We start from the raw sequence: 14,756 nt of genomic DNA on the forward strand, positions 1-14,756 counted from the left end.
GCCACACGGGCCCCGCGGAAACGGAAGGGAGGAGGGGGCTGGGAAAGAATGGCCCAGAAGAGAGCAGTTTGCGCTGGGAGCTCCCCAGGGCCCAGATAGCGCCCCGGGGAACAGCCAAGGGTGCTTGGGGAGCACTAGCAGGGCAGGGCTGTGGCCTTCGCAGTGGTGGGGAGGGCCCAGGGACCCAGAACCTAAGGAAGGGCAGGCGGGCAATTTGAGCAGCAGGCCAGGGACGCCCCAAAGAGGCAGGGGGAAGGCTAGTCCAGGCCTTTCCCACCCCACTGGATTCCCCAAGGAGGGTTCAGGCGCCAGCCTCTATTTGAATAAAATTTCCTAGTAAATATACCGAGGAGAGGCCTACTTCTCAGGCATGGATCCTCGTGGAACTGGCCTGGCTCCTCTCCCCACCCGAGGCAGGGGTTTCCTGTCCCAAGGGAGACCTGGGGCAGGAAAGGGGCCTGGGCCAGAGTGCATGTGTCAGGGGTGGGGTGGGGGGTATGGCACTTTCAGTGTGGGACTCAGGTTCTCCGCAGCAAAGCCTATCTTGATTCAGTTAGGCCCCACCAGAGGCCTCAGCCCTACAGCTGCTGGCCTAGGTACTTCAACCAAGGGACACCCTGAGCAACTGGACCCCGGGCCATCGCTCTCCACCCAGCTGCAGCCAAGGCCTATGGCGGAGGAAGTAAGTGCTCAGCTGCTTCCATTCTGGGGCCTCATCTGTCCCACCCCTGGGGCTTGTTGCCAGCTACTGTCCCTTCCACACCCTCCTAAACCCCTCAGGAGATTGCCTTTGGGCAGCTAGAGCAGGCAGGACATCATGTGGGCACATAACTCTCCCCAGCCCTTACCCCCACCCCATCCTGGATGCAGCCCCGCAGTCCTAGGAAGAATATCACACACTGGAGACCAGGTCTGGTTTGCATAGTCTGCACGTTTAATCACTTTAAAACCTCTAACATTATCTCGTGTCCATTAAATAGAACCAACAATGCTGGGCCTGTTTAAATTACAAGAAAAAAAAAATCACTGTGCACCAACCCAGTATCTTACAAAACCAGCTGGGCTGGCCACGGGAGGGTGGGGGTAGGTGTGGGAAGAGGAGGGGGCACCTCTGGGCAGGTGGCTGGGTGCCAGGAGGGGCTGGGGCAGAGAAAGAAAAGGGAGCTCCCAAATGGGAGGGGACTGATTGTCCTAATGGGAGGGGTGCAAAAGGCACGTCAGAAGAGGGAGACATGGGGGGCAGGACAGGTCAGTGCTTTCTCCACCAGGGCACAGTGTTGGAGGGGGCTCGGTACCACTGCCTGCCCACCCCTGGCACTTGGAGAACCAGTGACCCATGAGCCCTTGGCATGACGAGCCCCATCTCAAATGGACGACAGCCTGCCCCTTCTACCGTGATCCTCCTCCCCTAGGGCCCACTTGGCCTGGCATGCCTCGTCAGTATCCAGGGCTCAGCTGCAGCCCACCCCCCACACCTCAGGCCCAGGGCAGCCGAGGGCAACAGCAGGGTGGACAGTGGGTGTGGGAGGGTGGATGGTCCAGCTGCTGCTACCACCGTTAAAAATACAAACAAAACAAAACAAAACAAAACAGCATCTAAAGTGAAATAATCACAAAGTGAAAATATATCCTCAAACAGCCCCTGAGATCCCCACAGGGGAAAGCAGCATCGGGTGGGAGGTGGGAGAGGCCGGCTGGGCCACCGTCCCTCCCACCCACCCAGGGGCTCCAGGGCTGTGAGTGCCAACAGCCCAGAAAGCCCCGGGCTCAGAAAACAGGGACTCGGGCCCTGGGGGGAGGGGAGAGTGCTGGAGAGGGGAGGGTGGTCAGCACACCAGCCTGGGGCCGGGCCAGCCTTGCTAGGCAGGCAGCCCGCCCGCTGTAGTGGAGGTGGGCAAAGGGCCGAATGCACATGGGCACACATGTGCATGCCCCGGAAGTGCCTGCCCTGCCTTGGTCCCTTCCTTCGCTCACTGCTTTTGCCTGAGGCTCACCAGATATGCAGAACAGGGTCTGGAGGCAGAAGCCCTTAGAGAGGTGGCCGCCTCCTTCCGATACCCCCTAGGCCAGTCTCCTGCTGCCTGGATGGGGCCCATTATTGCTTTAGAGGGACGGGGAGAGGCAGGGGCTGCAGCTCCGGTCAGGAATCCCGGGAGGGCCGCCCCTCTTCACCGGGCGCTCTGGCTGGGGCCTGGACCTTGGAAAGCTGCCCAAAGGTTTCATTCCTTTCTCCAAATGGAGGGCTGCTGCGGGTGGGGACAGGCTCTCCCCCCATCCCCCCACCCCCAGCTGGCCCTGGGGTCCCACCTCAGGCCGCCAGGGGGCCCAAGGGTAGGGTGGGAAGCCGTTTCTGCCCCTCTTGCCTCCCGGCTGGGCTCCAAACCCAGTCCCAAGATAAAAAAATACTTTGGTGAATTAAAAAGTGCCCAAGGAGGGGATGGGCTCGAAGGGGCGGGCAGTATGCGCTCGTCAAAGGGCGCTCTGGTCTTTGATAAAGGCGGTCCTCTCGCCCCGGCCCTCGTCCTCCTCTGAGTCGGATGGGCACTCCTCCTGCCAGGCTTCAGGGGGTAGCCCCTTGTAGGAGATGAGGCCGCGGTCCATGGTGTACACTTTCACCCCTCGGAAGCTGAAGCCCGAGCGTAGCTGCAGGACCAGGAAGACAGTGACGAAGACCAGCACGATGAAGGCGCAGCTGAGGCCGGCCACCACCTCGGGCAGGTGCGAGGGCAGCAGGTCCGCCCGCAGCCGCGGCTCCGTCGCTACCTCCGCGGGCGGTGGCCGAGGGGGCGGTGGCGGCTGCTGCTGGTGCGACTCGCGGCTGCTCTGGCTCTGGCGCGAGCACGTCCGCTCCACGGGGTCCAGAGAGGCGTGGCTGGGGCAGCTGAGGCAGTCTGTGGGGGCGGGGCCCTGGCACGTGGCGCACGAGGAGTGGCAGGGCGTGCAGACGCTGGCCCGGATGATCTCCACGTCGTTCTCTGTGCTGTAGTGTGTGTCCAGGACTTGGGGAGCGAAGCCTGGGGGACAGTGCTGGACACAGTTCTTCTGGTGCAGGGAGAAGCCTTCCTCGCACACTGCCGGGCCGGGGAGGGAGGGAAGGTGGGCGTCAGCCAGGCCGCCAAGGCTGCTGGGCCCTGCAGCCCTGGACACAGTCACTGCTGTCCCCAGGAGCTCCCAGCCCCAGAACCCAACCCAGGGCCCCAGGATGTCCCTTCACACCCCCTTTCCTCCTTTAGGACAGGCACCCTCTATCTCCCCAAGTCTCAGGTCCCCAACACCCTACAGTGCCCACGACTCACCCACACAGGCCTGGCTGGAAGTGAGGGTCTTACAGCCGATGCTCTCAGGGGGTGTGGGCAAACCCTCAGGGGCCGTGCCATAAAGCACGAGGGTGAACTTGGTCAGCGTCCCTATTGAGGGGCGTGGCAGAAGTCAGGAGGTACCTGGAGCACGCCTGCCCACCACCCCCAGACCCTGCCAGTTCTTCTCCTGGACCCCCAGCCCTCAAGCATCCCCCAATACCATAGTTGTTGGCTTCGCTGGTGTTTTCAATCTCTAAGACCCACTCGCCAGAGGGATCCTCGTCCCAGGAATGGGTCGTCATGAAGGCCCAGTCGTTAAACCCATCTGCAGAGTAGTCGTGTGGCCTGGGGAGGAAGGTGCACATGGCTGCCTGAAGCCTCTGGGGGACCCCAGCCAGGGGGTGCCAAGCCCACAGCACAAGGACCACACACACTCCCCTGGTGCCACACCAACCCTGCTGGGCTAGAAATGCCTGCTGGTTGTTTCCCAGGAGGCCAAATGTTCTCAGCTGAAACATTCTGGAAACATGCAAGGGAAAACTACATGCAGACTACACATGGGGAGGCACACAGATGTGGCATGTCATGGGTAGACTCAGGGATTCCTGCAATATGGGACAATCCCATAGAACATAAACCATCCCTCCCAAAAACGTCAGCGTTTACCCCATGGAGAAGTATTTGTGGACCATCGGGGCTGTGTGAGTCCATGAGTGAGTGCACGTGGACCCAAGGGACAGGACAGGCTGGGCAGGAGAGAGGGCAAGTACCTGGCAGCCAGCAGGGTAGAGCGGGTGCCCATGGGGCTGACCAGGTGGATGGCAAGGTCACCACGGCGGTTGTAGGACAGGGTGAGCCGTGCCTGAGCGTGCTCCAGCCTCGTGATGTGGCTGGGCTCCCCCAGGCAGGCGGTCACAGTCTTCCGCACCTCCAGCCGCTTCCCGATGTCCCTGCAAGGAGCACGTGATGGGCTGTCAGAGGGGGGCCAGCAGGCACCGCGGCGACCCTTGGGTCCACCCTGCTCCTCCTCCCAGCCGGGGTCCAGCCCTCACTTGGGCTCAGTGAGGATGTCGATGGTGCATTTCCGCTGAGGGGCCACCGTCGTCCAGTTCTGGGCCAGAGCCACCATGGCGCCAGCATCCAACAGCCCGTAGCCGTACGAATGGCTCACTGTGGGGCAAGAGGGACGGGGTCAGCTGGGGGGGCACAGAGCAGCCCCCCAGGACCCTCAATCCAGCCCAGGGAGCACGGTGCCCTCACCTTTGCGGCCCACACCATTGGTGGCCCAGTCGTTGGCGTTGAGGTGGGCTGGCTTTGAGGTCCGGACCACCAAGTGCTGCATGTCCCGCCAGGTGAGGTTCTTACTGCAAAGGAGGGACCGAAAGGCTCAGTCTCTTCAGAGACTCCGGCTGGAGTCCGAGGGCTGCCCTGCAGGGGGCGCTGGTGGGGACAGGCTCGCCCCTCGGTCCCCACCACTCACTTGGCCTCCAGGGTGAGAGCGATGATGCCTGCTGCCAGGGGGGCAGACGCAGAGGTGCCCGTGTGAGACTCTGTACACTTCTGCCGCAGGTCAGTGGTCACCTACAGGAGGATGATGACATTGGGCATGTGACGTGGGGAGGACACCAGAGGGGCCACCTGGCTGCCCTCCCTCTGGCCACAGGCCCTGAGCACCATAAATGACATGGGGAGCCAGGGCCAAGATGCCTCGTTCCCATTTGCTGCCTTGCTAACTCACTGCCAACAGGACAATGCCTGTTTCTTTCTGGGCCTCAGTTTCCCAAAGAATAAGAGGGCTGAACTAAAGGTTGGAGATCACTGAGAGCAACGCAGGGCTTCCCTGGTGGCTAAGTGGTATACAGAATCCGCCTGCAAATGCAGGAGACATGGATTCAATCTCTGGGTCGAGAAGATCCCACATGCTGTGAAGCAACCAAGCCTGTGCACCACAAGTACTGAGCCCACGTGCCAAAACTACTGAAGCCCAAGCACCCCAAAGCCCATGCGCCACAAGAGAAGCCACCAAAATGAGAAGCCCTCCCATTGCAACTAGAAAGGAGTCTCTGCTTGTCACAACTAGAGAAAAGCCGGAGCAGCAACAAAGACCTAGGACAGCCAAAAATACATACATAAATGAAATTATAAGTCACTCAGTTGTGTCCAACTCTTTGCAACCCTATGGACTGTAGCCTGCCAGGCTCCTCTGTCCATGGGATTCTCCAGGCCAGAATGCTGGAGTGTGTTGCCATTCCCTTCTCCAGGGGATCTTCTCCACCCAGGGATCAAACTCATGTCTCCTGCATTGCAGGCAGATTCTTTACTGTCTGAGCCAACAGGGAAGCCCAAATAGATTGTTAAGCAAAAAAAGAGAGCGATGCATGTTTTTAGGGAGAGTCTTATCAGGGGCTTCACCAGTGGCTCCGTGACCCTCAAGAGTCTTAGGGAGGTCCCCTAGCTCCCATCCCATGGTGCCTTCGCCACCACCGCCCAGCCACGTGTGGGTCGAAGGCCGATAGGGTCAGAAAGGCGGCCCCGGGCAGAGCCAGAAAGCGAGCAGCCCCATTTCCCCAGCCCCCTCCCGGGAAGAGACTCACGATCTGCTTCTCGTTCTGGTTGCCACTACTGTAGGTGGTGGCCAGCGTGGACGAGCAGGCCTCGCTGTACCAGGGCACGTTGCCGAACTGTGTGGCGCTGCTGATGGACAGCGTGTAGATGCTGTTGGTGTAGCCGTCGCAATTGCAGCTGTCGTGTTCCCGGCCCCCGTTCCCCGAGGCCCAGACAAAGATGGAGCCCAGACCCCCGCGGCCCTGTGGACAGAGCAGGTTGGGGTCACACAAGACAGGACTTAGGGGAGGGAGGGCCTGGTGGGAAGATGCTGCTTGAGACTAGGAAGGCTGGAGCATCCTTCTCCAGCGACTCTCTATCCAGCCCCTTCCCCCAAGGAAACCCCTGGTAGATCTCTCTCATCTCTTTTTACACAGAGACCCAGTCCACTACCAAAATCTTCAGAGTAGTGATTCTGGAGAGTGATGCTGCGTGCTATGCTTAGTCACTCTGTTGTGTGTAACTCCATGGACTGTCTCCTCTGTCCATGAGGATTCTCCAGGCAAGAATACTGGAGTGGGAGTTATAGGCAATGAGCATTTACTTTTCTCTTCCTGTCCTTCACGTTTTAATAAACGTGCTTTGTATAAATTAAACACAAGAGTAAATAAATAGCAACAGAAAAACACAAAGACGAAGCATGGCAAAGACAGTGCCTACTTTGCGCCCTGAGGCCGGGCCTGGTTTCCAGGGCTGGGACAGGACCCCCACCTCACCTGGCTGACCCCCCGGAAGAAGGCCTCCTCAGCCAGGTGGGCTGGCCCATCCACGGTCTTGCCGTCGTCCTCGGGGCCCCAGCTGGCACTGTAGATGTGGATGTGGTTGGGGTTCAGGCCCAGCGAGCGTGCCTCCACGGCATCTGTCACTTCGCCATCCAGCATGCGCACCCCTGGCCACGGAGCGGGGCAGGGAGAGAGAGGCTGCGTGGGTCCAGCTGTCAGGGGCACCCCCAGGAGCACACCCAGCCCTGCACCCGGAAGGGGAGGGCAGAGGCTGGTGCTAGGAAACCCTGAGCCCCTGGCTTCTTGGGTGGCCTCTGCCTTTTGAAGACAAGACCCAGGGGAAAGGGGAGATCTCTCCAGCCCTCAACCACATATTTTGGACTAGGACAAGTCTCTGGGGTCTCAAAGGAGCACAGAGCTCAAGGCCCTTCAGAGTGGAAGATGAGGTTTTGGGGCAAATCCTGCTAAGAAACAGTCCCCCCGGGACTTCCCTGGTGGTCCAGTGGTTCAGAACTCGCCTTGCAATGCAGGGGACATGGGTTTGATCCCTGGTCGGGGAACTAAGATCCCACATGCCACAGCCCAACTAAGCCAGCGCTCCACACCTACTGGGCCAGCCCACCACAACTAGAGTCTGTGTGCAGCAGTGAAACATCCTGTGTGCCACAATTAAGACTTGATGCAGTCAAATAAATATTAAAAACAAATAAACACTCCTCCCGCCTGTAGCACAGGGCCACCAGCAGAAGGCGATGCCTTCAGCTCTTTGAGCTGCAACTCTTCGTGGCCCTGTGGCCCTCCCAGGCTCCTCTGTCCATGGGATTCTCCAGGCGAGAATACTGGAATGGCTTGCCATGCCCTCCTCTGTGGGGGGGTTGTGGGGGGGGGGAGTGGTCTTCCCCACCCAGGGATCAAACCTGAGTCTCCCACATCTTCTGCATTGGCAGGCAGATTCTTTACCTGCTGAGCCACCTGGGAAGCCCCTCTGAGTTGCTAAGAACTCTCTATAGAAGAGCCATGTGGTCAGAAGGATGCACGGCAGGAAAGTGAGGGACACCGGTTGGATGGGAAGTGAATACAGAAAAATCCATCAGAAAGGGTGGTCCTGAAGACAGGGTGGCCAAGGCCCACACCCACCTCCAATGCGGGCATTGTAGGCCACGCCTACGCCACAGACACCATTGTTGGCCACCGCAGCCACCTCTCCCGCACACCGTGTGCCATGCCTGCCGGGGTCAAGAGCACAGCGTTAGCAGTGGACCGAGCATGGCAGGGGCAGCCTGAAGAGCGGGAGGGGCCACACGACCCTCCACCTTAGCCTGCTGTCCCACGTCTATGCACAGACAACCCCCCACCCCCACACACATACATAGACACCCTCCACTCTGACCAGACCCTCCCTCAGCGCCCCAGCTAGACCAGGACTGCGGAAAAGACTTCAGCCTCTTGGACGGGGCTCGCCCGCTTCCTTGGTGGAAATGAGAAGAGAGACAGAGGCCAGGGACCGGTTCTTACCTGTTGTCATTCATCTGTGTGTACCGGGGCTGGGGGTCAGGGTCCTGATCATTGACATCGAAGCTGGCCCCAGGATCCTGGAAGGAAGGTGGCCATCATAGGGTCAGCCTGGACACTCCAGCAGAGCAGGACCATCCCTGGACTCCCCTCCCCGCCTCCTCACATAATTGCCTGCCAAGTCTGGATGGTTCTTCTCGATGCCGTCGTCCAGGATGGAGACCACGATGCCACGCCCCGTGTAGCCCTGGGCCCAGGCCTCCTTCACATTCAGGTCCCGCTGGGTGACGCCAGACTGCAGAGACACCCACCCCCATTACCCAGCGCTTAGGAGACGAGGTTGGTTGCTAGGTAAGGTCCCTTTGCCGCTCCACAAGCCCCTTCTCCACCCGCCCCTGCTCCTGAGATGCCACCACTGGGCTCCCTGGAATTATCAAGAACACTGAGGGCACTCCCCAAGGCTTAGCAGGATGGGCAAGAAAAAGACAGAGGAAGCAGACAGAGGAAGACTGACAGGAGGCCTTAGAGTCAGCCTTGCCTGCTCATGGGACCCCTGAGTGGACAGATGGACGGGTGGAGGCAGCCGGGGAGGCCACGTACCAGGTACCACTGCTGGGGGAACTTGGGGTCCGTGGGCTCCTGGTATACGTCCCGTTTGGCCCGTCGCTTTGCCACCTGCTGCTCCAGCCACTTAACCTGTGAGGCAGTGAGGGGAAGACAGTGTGGGAGGAGGACGAGGGGAGGGGACGGCTGGCGGTGGAAGGGGCCGGGGCTGCACTCACTCGAGGTTCCCGCTGCAGCCGGTTGTGCCGCAGGCGGTGAGGAGACAGGGACCGCTTTGTCACCGCTCGATGCCAGAAGTGGTAATAGTCACCGAAGATCTGTAACAAAGCAGGGAGACTGAGCTGGGCTTTCCATCTGTCAGTCCCCGGGGAGGCGAGGGGCGGGGGTGGACAACCAGTTGCAAGGGGAGGCTCAGGATGGCAGGCTGGGTGGTGGGCATCCGCTCCCTGCCCGGGACCCAGTAAGAAGGTGCAGGGGGCTGAGGGGGCCTCACCCACCCCCACCTCCCAGGACGCACAAGTCCACTGAGCAACCTAAGCTAGAAGCCCAAGGGCAGGACGAGCCTCGGCTCTCTTCCATGCCAGGTGCAGGAACAACTGCCCCCAAGGGCCCCACCCCCAGCTGACGTCCTGCACCGAGGCCAGCCAGAGGGAGCAACACCTACCTGGCCCAGGTTGAGGAAGCCATGCTTGCGTGCCACACGGTCAGCAACGGCTGGGCCTCCAGGAATGTGCACGGCCCAGGTGTTGGTGAAGACCTTCTCTCCGCGGGCATCGGCCACCAGCAGGACCAAGGCTCCCGCTGCTGCTACCACCCAGAACAACCAGGGCCTCAGCTCCATGGGGGGGGACAGGTGGCCGGGACCCCGGAGCCCCCGTCTCCTTGGCCTGGTCACAGGGCCTGGGCTCCGGCGTACCTGCTCACTGCCTGTGGCCCGGGGCTGACTGGTGGGGGCATGGGGCCGAGACGGGCAGGGCTGTGCAGGAAGGAGGCAGGCTGCCGGCTCTGAGGGGAACAAGGGAGGGAAAGGCAGAGAGTCAGTCCCTCCCCGGGCATGCACTATAGCTGCCTTCCCACCCCTCAGCTCACTCCAGGCCTGAAAGGGCCTCTGGGGGCTGAGGAGTGAAAACCTGGCCCCCCGAGGTCAGCCAGATAGGTGGAGCGATGAACCCCTTCCACACGCAGGAATACGGAAGTGGGAAGAAGAGGATCGAGGCTCGAGTCACTCCAAACCAGAAGCAACAACTGAATAAATGCTTCCCAGAATCTTAAGTCCAAAAGGTGGGGTATAAAGCAGCAGGTACCCACAATCCTATTTTTGTTTTGAAAGAAACTATTTATACACATACACGTATATTTATATAAAACCACAGGACATAATCTGGAAGGACACATGCTGACAATGGTTTTCTCAAGACGGTGATAATTACGAGTAACGGTTATTTTCTTCTTCGTGTCATTGTATATTTTCCAAATGACTCAGGTATATTTTGTAAAAGGATAAAATGTTGACTTTTAAAGTTTTTTAATCGGCGGCATCTACACAGCTCACTAGGGCTTCCTGGTTCAGACCCAGCCGTGGGGAGTTACCTGCAAAGACTCATAGCCTCTGGCAAGAAAGAGGGGGGCAGCCTAAGATGGGGTGTGGGGGTGTGGGCTCCGGGCGCTGAGCAAGGGAAAGGGGATCACGGTGGCTTCACCCTCCCTCTATGGCCCAGGCCATCAGCAAAGTCAGGGGGCCCAGGCTCTCTTTTTACACAGTTTCCTGGGAGACGACAGGGCTACCCAGCCCTGGCCTGGAGGCCTCCAGCAGCCCCCTCTGGTGGCTCCACGCCCACCAGCCTTGCATCATCCGAGCCCAGGCAGCCAGGGCAAACACTGGCTGCTGAGCCAGGAGCGCTAAGGTGAGGCTGAATCAATAGTCCGCGTGTTGTTTTTCCTCCTTCAGCAAACAGAGAGCGGGACCTCTCTGCCTGGGGCCACATAACTGTCCCCACACAGGGCCCCTGGCTAGCCAGAAGCCTAGCCCCTGGGGTGGGGAGAAGCTGGGGAAGGTCCTGGAGGTGTCCCGCCTCAATGCCAAGCTTGTCGAGATTGCCCACACAGCCCCAGATGCTCCCACCCCTCCTGGGGCCCGGCCCCACAGGACGTCACTCTGCTGGACGGCAGACTGAAGCTCCCAGCCCATCCAGGCCCTGGGGAGGCGGACCAGAAGGCTCAACACTGGGAAAACTCACTTTGCCCGGGGGCTGCCCTCAGCACCCCCAGCCTTCCTGCACGCTCCTCCTGCACTCCCACCCTGCAGGCTGGAGGGCTTCAACTCATAATTCCTGGAGTATTTTCAGTTTACACCAAAATAACCTGACAGCTGATGGCAGGAGGCATCCACAAGGCAGCTCCTCCTCACCCCCGATGGGCAGAGTCCATAGGGTTCCGACGGGCCGGGAAGCCACTGCCCCATGATGCCTTGGGCGACCAAGTTCCAGAGAGCTGTCTGAGCAAAGGCTGGGCAGCTCTTAGGGAGGGTGAGGGTTGAGGGTGGGGGGTGTTGAAGGGGCCCCGTGCCCTCACTTAACAGAGAATGTACAGCCTTAGGGGCAGGGCCTTATAGAAACAAGTTCTCGTCTCCCCTTCCTGATATAAGAGCTGCCTCTTGGGTTCAGACGTCAAGCAAGGCCACCTCCTGACCACAGTGCTATGAGCCATATTGGAACCACCCCCATACACACATCAAGACTGGGTTCATCTGGGTCTAGCCCAAGTTCTGGCATATTGTGGGCAGAACCGCAGCTGCTTGGTGATAAAGGTGATTATTTAATTACCTTGCAGGACCCAAAAAGGAAGCGGGCTTCAGGCACAACCAAACAATCCTCCAAGAAAGGACTGGCCTCCGTCTGCTCAGCATCCCCAGACACGCTGAGCCGTGGATATGGCTTCCACAGAGCTTGAAGCCCCAGACAACCCTGCCTCAGCATCCTGGAAGCAGGGAGGATGGCCCCCACCTCAAAGAAAAGGCGCTGAGAACAATAAATGAATGGGCTTCTTCTCCCCACCCCCATCCTAGACTCTGACTCACTCTCTGAGTCCCTGTTCAGCTCAAACTGGTAGGCTTGCCATATTTCCAGCCTCCTGTGAAGCCCTCTATGGGGCTCCACTCCAGGCTTGGCCACAGAGAGACCAGTGGGTGCTCTTCCTGGCTGTGTTCTCTTCTCCCGCCCCAGGAACCTCCCGACGCAGCCAGCCTCTCCAAGGCATCCGAACTGAACCTCACCCAGGTCCAGCTGCTGTTTCCAGGCATCAGGGGGTCTGGCGTGGTCAGGGCTGCCTGGGAAAACTGGTTCCTTCCTTCCAGCAGAGACACCAAACCAGCTCCTGTGGCAGGAGCTGATCGCTCCGCTGAAATTCTGAATCCCAGCCTTTGCTCAACTACTCTATTTGCTGTGTGATCTTAGGTCACTTCCTCTCTCTGTCTGGGCCTCAGTTTTCCTAGGTGGTAAAAACTGCTAGACCAGAGGTTTTCAAACTTTTTTTGAAAGCCACAGAATCCTCTTAAAAAAAAAAAAATCAAATCGTATGTGGAAGCCCAATATAGGACATCGTAAAACTTGGGCGGCTCTAGAACAGGAGTCAAGCTTGGCTCCTCTCCTCGGTTGTCTCCACACCTGGCCAGCGGCTGCCCAGTCCTCACTAGGCCACATCACCTGGGTTTCCCTCCCATTTCCCAAGGCAGAAAGAATTTCGACACCCTCCTGTGGAGGAGGGTCTGTATCCCGGGGGTAAGGGGTGAGCGGACGGCGGGAAGGAGGCACTGACCTGACAACCGACTGCTGTTAAGACCTGTCTGGCACGCAGGCCACCCCACGGGGGCAGCAGGGGCCTCGGCCAGGCCTTCGCGGGAGCCAGCCTCCCCGCTCCCGCAGACCCCGCACCTGAGTGTCTCGCCGCCCAGGTGTGCGAGCGGGGACGAGGCCCCGGCGGTGAATAATCCCCTCCGCCGCGAGCAGCCGCTCCACCCCTCCCCCGGCGGGAGCGCAGGCCCTCCCCAGCCACGGAGTGGGCGAGCCGGCGGCGGCTGCCCCCAAGGACGGCGGGGAGGCGGGAGCACCCGGCGCCTCTGGAATCCTCTCCCCATCCCGCCCCCGGCGGGGGCCCCCGCGGGCGCTTCCTGGGGTCAGAGGGCTCGCCCCCGCCCCAAGCGGAAGAGCACCGGCACCCGCGGGGGCCCGGCGCGCTCAGGTGGGCTGCGGGATGCCCTTCCTGCTCCCCGCGGCTCCACCCTCCGCGCCGGCCCGCGGGCCAGTTCCAAAAGCCGGGCGGGCATCGGGGCCCGGGCTGCCTCCGCGCCAGCGACCCCGACCCTCCCCCGGCCTGGGCGCTCGGGCCGCGGAGCCTGCTCCTCCGGCAGAGCGGCCCAGTCTCCTCGGGCCCGGCTCCCGGCGCGCTGCCTCCCCCCGGGGCCCCGCGCCCTCGCTGCTTACCCTAGGGAACCCGGGCGGGGAAACTTTTCCAGGCGAGCGCCGGGGCGGCTCAGGCGCCCCTCGGCCGAGCGGAGAGCCCGGCTCCGGGGGGCCTGGGCTCGGCGCGGTCCCTGCGCCCGGCAGCAGCGTCACCGCGCAGAGGCGGGGAGGCGCGGCGGCGCGGCCTCGGCCGGGCCGGCGACCAGGGCAGGGCTCGGCCTCGGCTCTGGCTCCGGCTCCGGCGCGGGCGGGGGCAGCGGCCGGGCCGCGGCGGCGCGGCTTGTTTACTCGGGCCGCTGTCAGCGGCTGCGGCGGCCCGGGCTCCTCCTCCACCGCCGCCGCGCCCCTCCCCCTCGCGGCGCCACCTCCGAGCTCCGGGCCGCCGCCGCCCCGCCGGCCCGGCCCGCCGCGCCGCCCATGCCGCCCGGGCCCTGGCCCGCGTTCCGAGCAGGAGCGCCGGGGCCCCGAGGCCTTCCGGGGCGCCTGCCGCCTCCGGCTCCAGCTTGGGGCAGAGGTAGGAAGTGGGGCCGGCGATCCCAGAGCCCTCGCAGCCGCTCGGCGGGTCCCCCAGGCCGCACTGCCAGCGCCCCCGACCCCGGGCTCGGCTGTTAGCCCCGCGAGCTCCCCGGGCCGGCGGCGGCGACCTGAACTCGGCACCCGGGGCAGGGTTTGGGAAGGACTCGAGGCGTCACTCTGAGCCCAGTCTCGGCCGAATTCTGGGGGAGTTGGGCTTCTCCCCCACCCCCCGCCACTTCCCCACACCTAAGCCACGAGTTTGGGCACGACCGGGTTAAGTGCCCTGGGATGACGCACCTGGAGTACCCTCCTTGAGGTCGGGCTTCACCTCGTCTGGGCAAACTTCCTCGTGGCCTACAGTTAGAAGACTCACTACTTTATTTGCATTTATATAGACAGGTGGATGAGCAGAACAACTAGCCCATCCCCTTTTAATTTTTTTAAACTTTTTTTTTTTTCAACTCCAACTGCCTGCCAGGCACCAGGTCAATCACTTTATATTATCTCCTTCTTATGTACATTATTTAATCCGCTTAATCCTTTCAGGCTGACATTATTAATCCCATTTTACAGATAAGAAAACTGAGGCACACAAGGTTTAAATAATTTGCTGAAGGTCCCACAACTAACAGGCCTCAGATCCCAGAAGAGATCTGGAGCTTTGGCAGAGCCTGCATCTGAGCTCTTTGCAATATACCAACCGGTTCCTCTCCCTCCCTGGGTCCCTGCCCTAGAAAACGTCTGTGCTACTTGGCTGAGGCCATCACTGCTTGAGCTAAGAAAGAAAAGAGGGGAAGTGTGGCCAAGAGCTCCACAGGCTGGGTTATTTTAAGGTCACAGAGCAGTCGCTGCCCATCCCTTCCTGCCCTCTTTGAGATAACCTGGCAGAACAGTGTTATCCTGTGACCTCTTCAGTACAGGTTTGGGGATGATGAGGAAAACGGATTAGGATATTCTGAGCTCTTTCCCATGTGTTAACTTGCTCCATGCTTACCATGGATCCTGCAAGGTGGATATAGTTTTCCTTTAGGCAGCTTTCATGTATCACTATCTGTGCTTTACGCAGGAGGAAACTGAGGCCC

The 14,756-nt window shown here is 60.6% G+C and overlaps 1 protein-coding gene across 2 annotated transcripts; it reads right to left on the reverse strand.

Annotated features, from left to right (window-relative positions):
• Positions 1–911: 911 nt before the first annotated feature.
• Positions 912–14,307, reverse strand: FURIN (furin, paired basic amino acid cleaving enzyme). 2 transcript variants are annotated; one of them, XM_055555921.1, is made up of 16 exons: positions 13,972–14,307; positions 9,366–9,706; positions 8,920–9,018; positions 8,738–8,833; positions 8,304–8,432; positions 8,141–8,217; positions 7,763–7,851; positions 6,620–6,792; positions 5,894–6,106; positions 4,780–4,880; positions 4,560–4,663; positions 4,352–4,469; positions 4,070–4,249; positions 3,520–3,644; positions 3,297–3,407; positions 912–3,071 (listed from the first exon to the last, which is right to left on the reverse strand). In XM_055555921.1, exons 2-16 carry the CDS (start codon positions 9,540–9,542, stop codon positions 2,470–2,472), a joined length of 2,394 nt encoding a protein of 797 aa, XP_055411896.1. In that variant the 5' UTR covers positions 9,543–9,706; positions 13,972–14,307; the 3' UTR covers positions 912–2,469. The 2 variants fall into 2 exon arrangements, with proteins under 2 accessions (XP_055411896.1, XP_055411895.1); XM_055555920.1 differs by lacking the exon at positions 13,972–14,307 and adding an exon at positions 13,180–13,320.
• Between the last annotated feature and the right edge of the window lie 449 nt (positions 14,308–14,756).

Source organism: Bubalus kerabau, chromosome 19, assembly GCF_029407905.1.
Source record: "Bubalus kerabau isolate K-KA32 ecotype Philippines breed swamp buffalo chromosome 19, PCC_UOA_SB_1v2, whole genome shotgun sequence".
In the NCBI taxonomy this organism is placed as follows: Eukaryota; Metazoa; Chordata; class Mammalia; order Artiodactyla; family Bovidae; genus Bubalus; species Bubalus kerabau.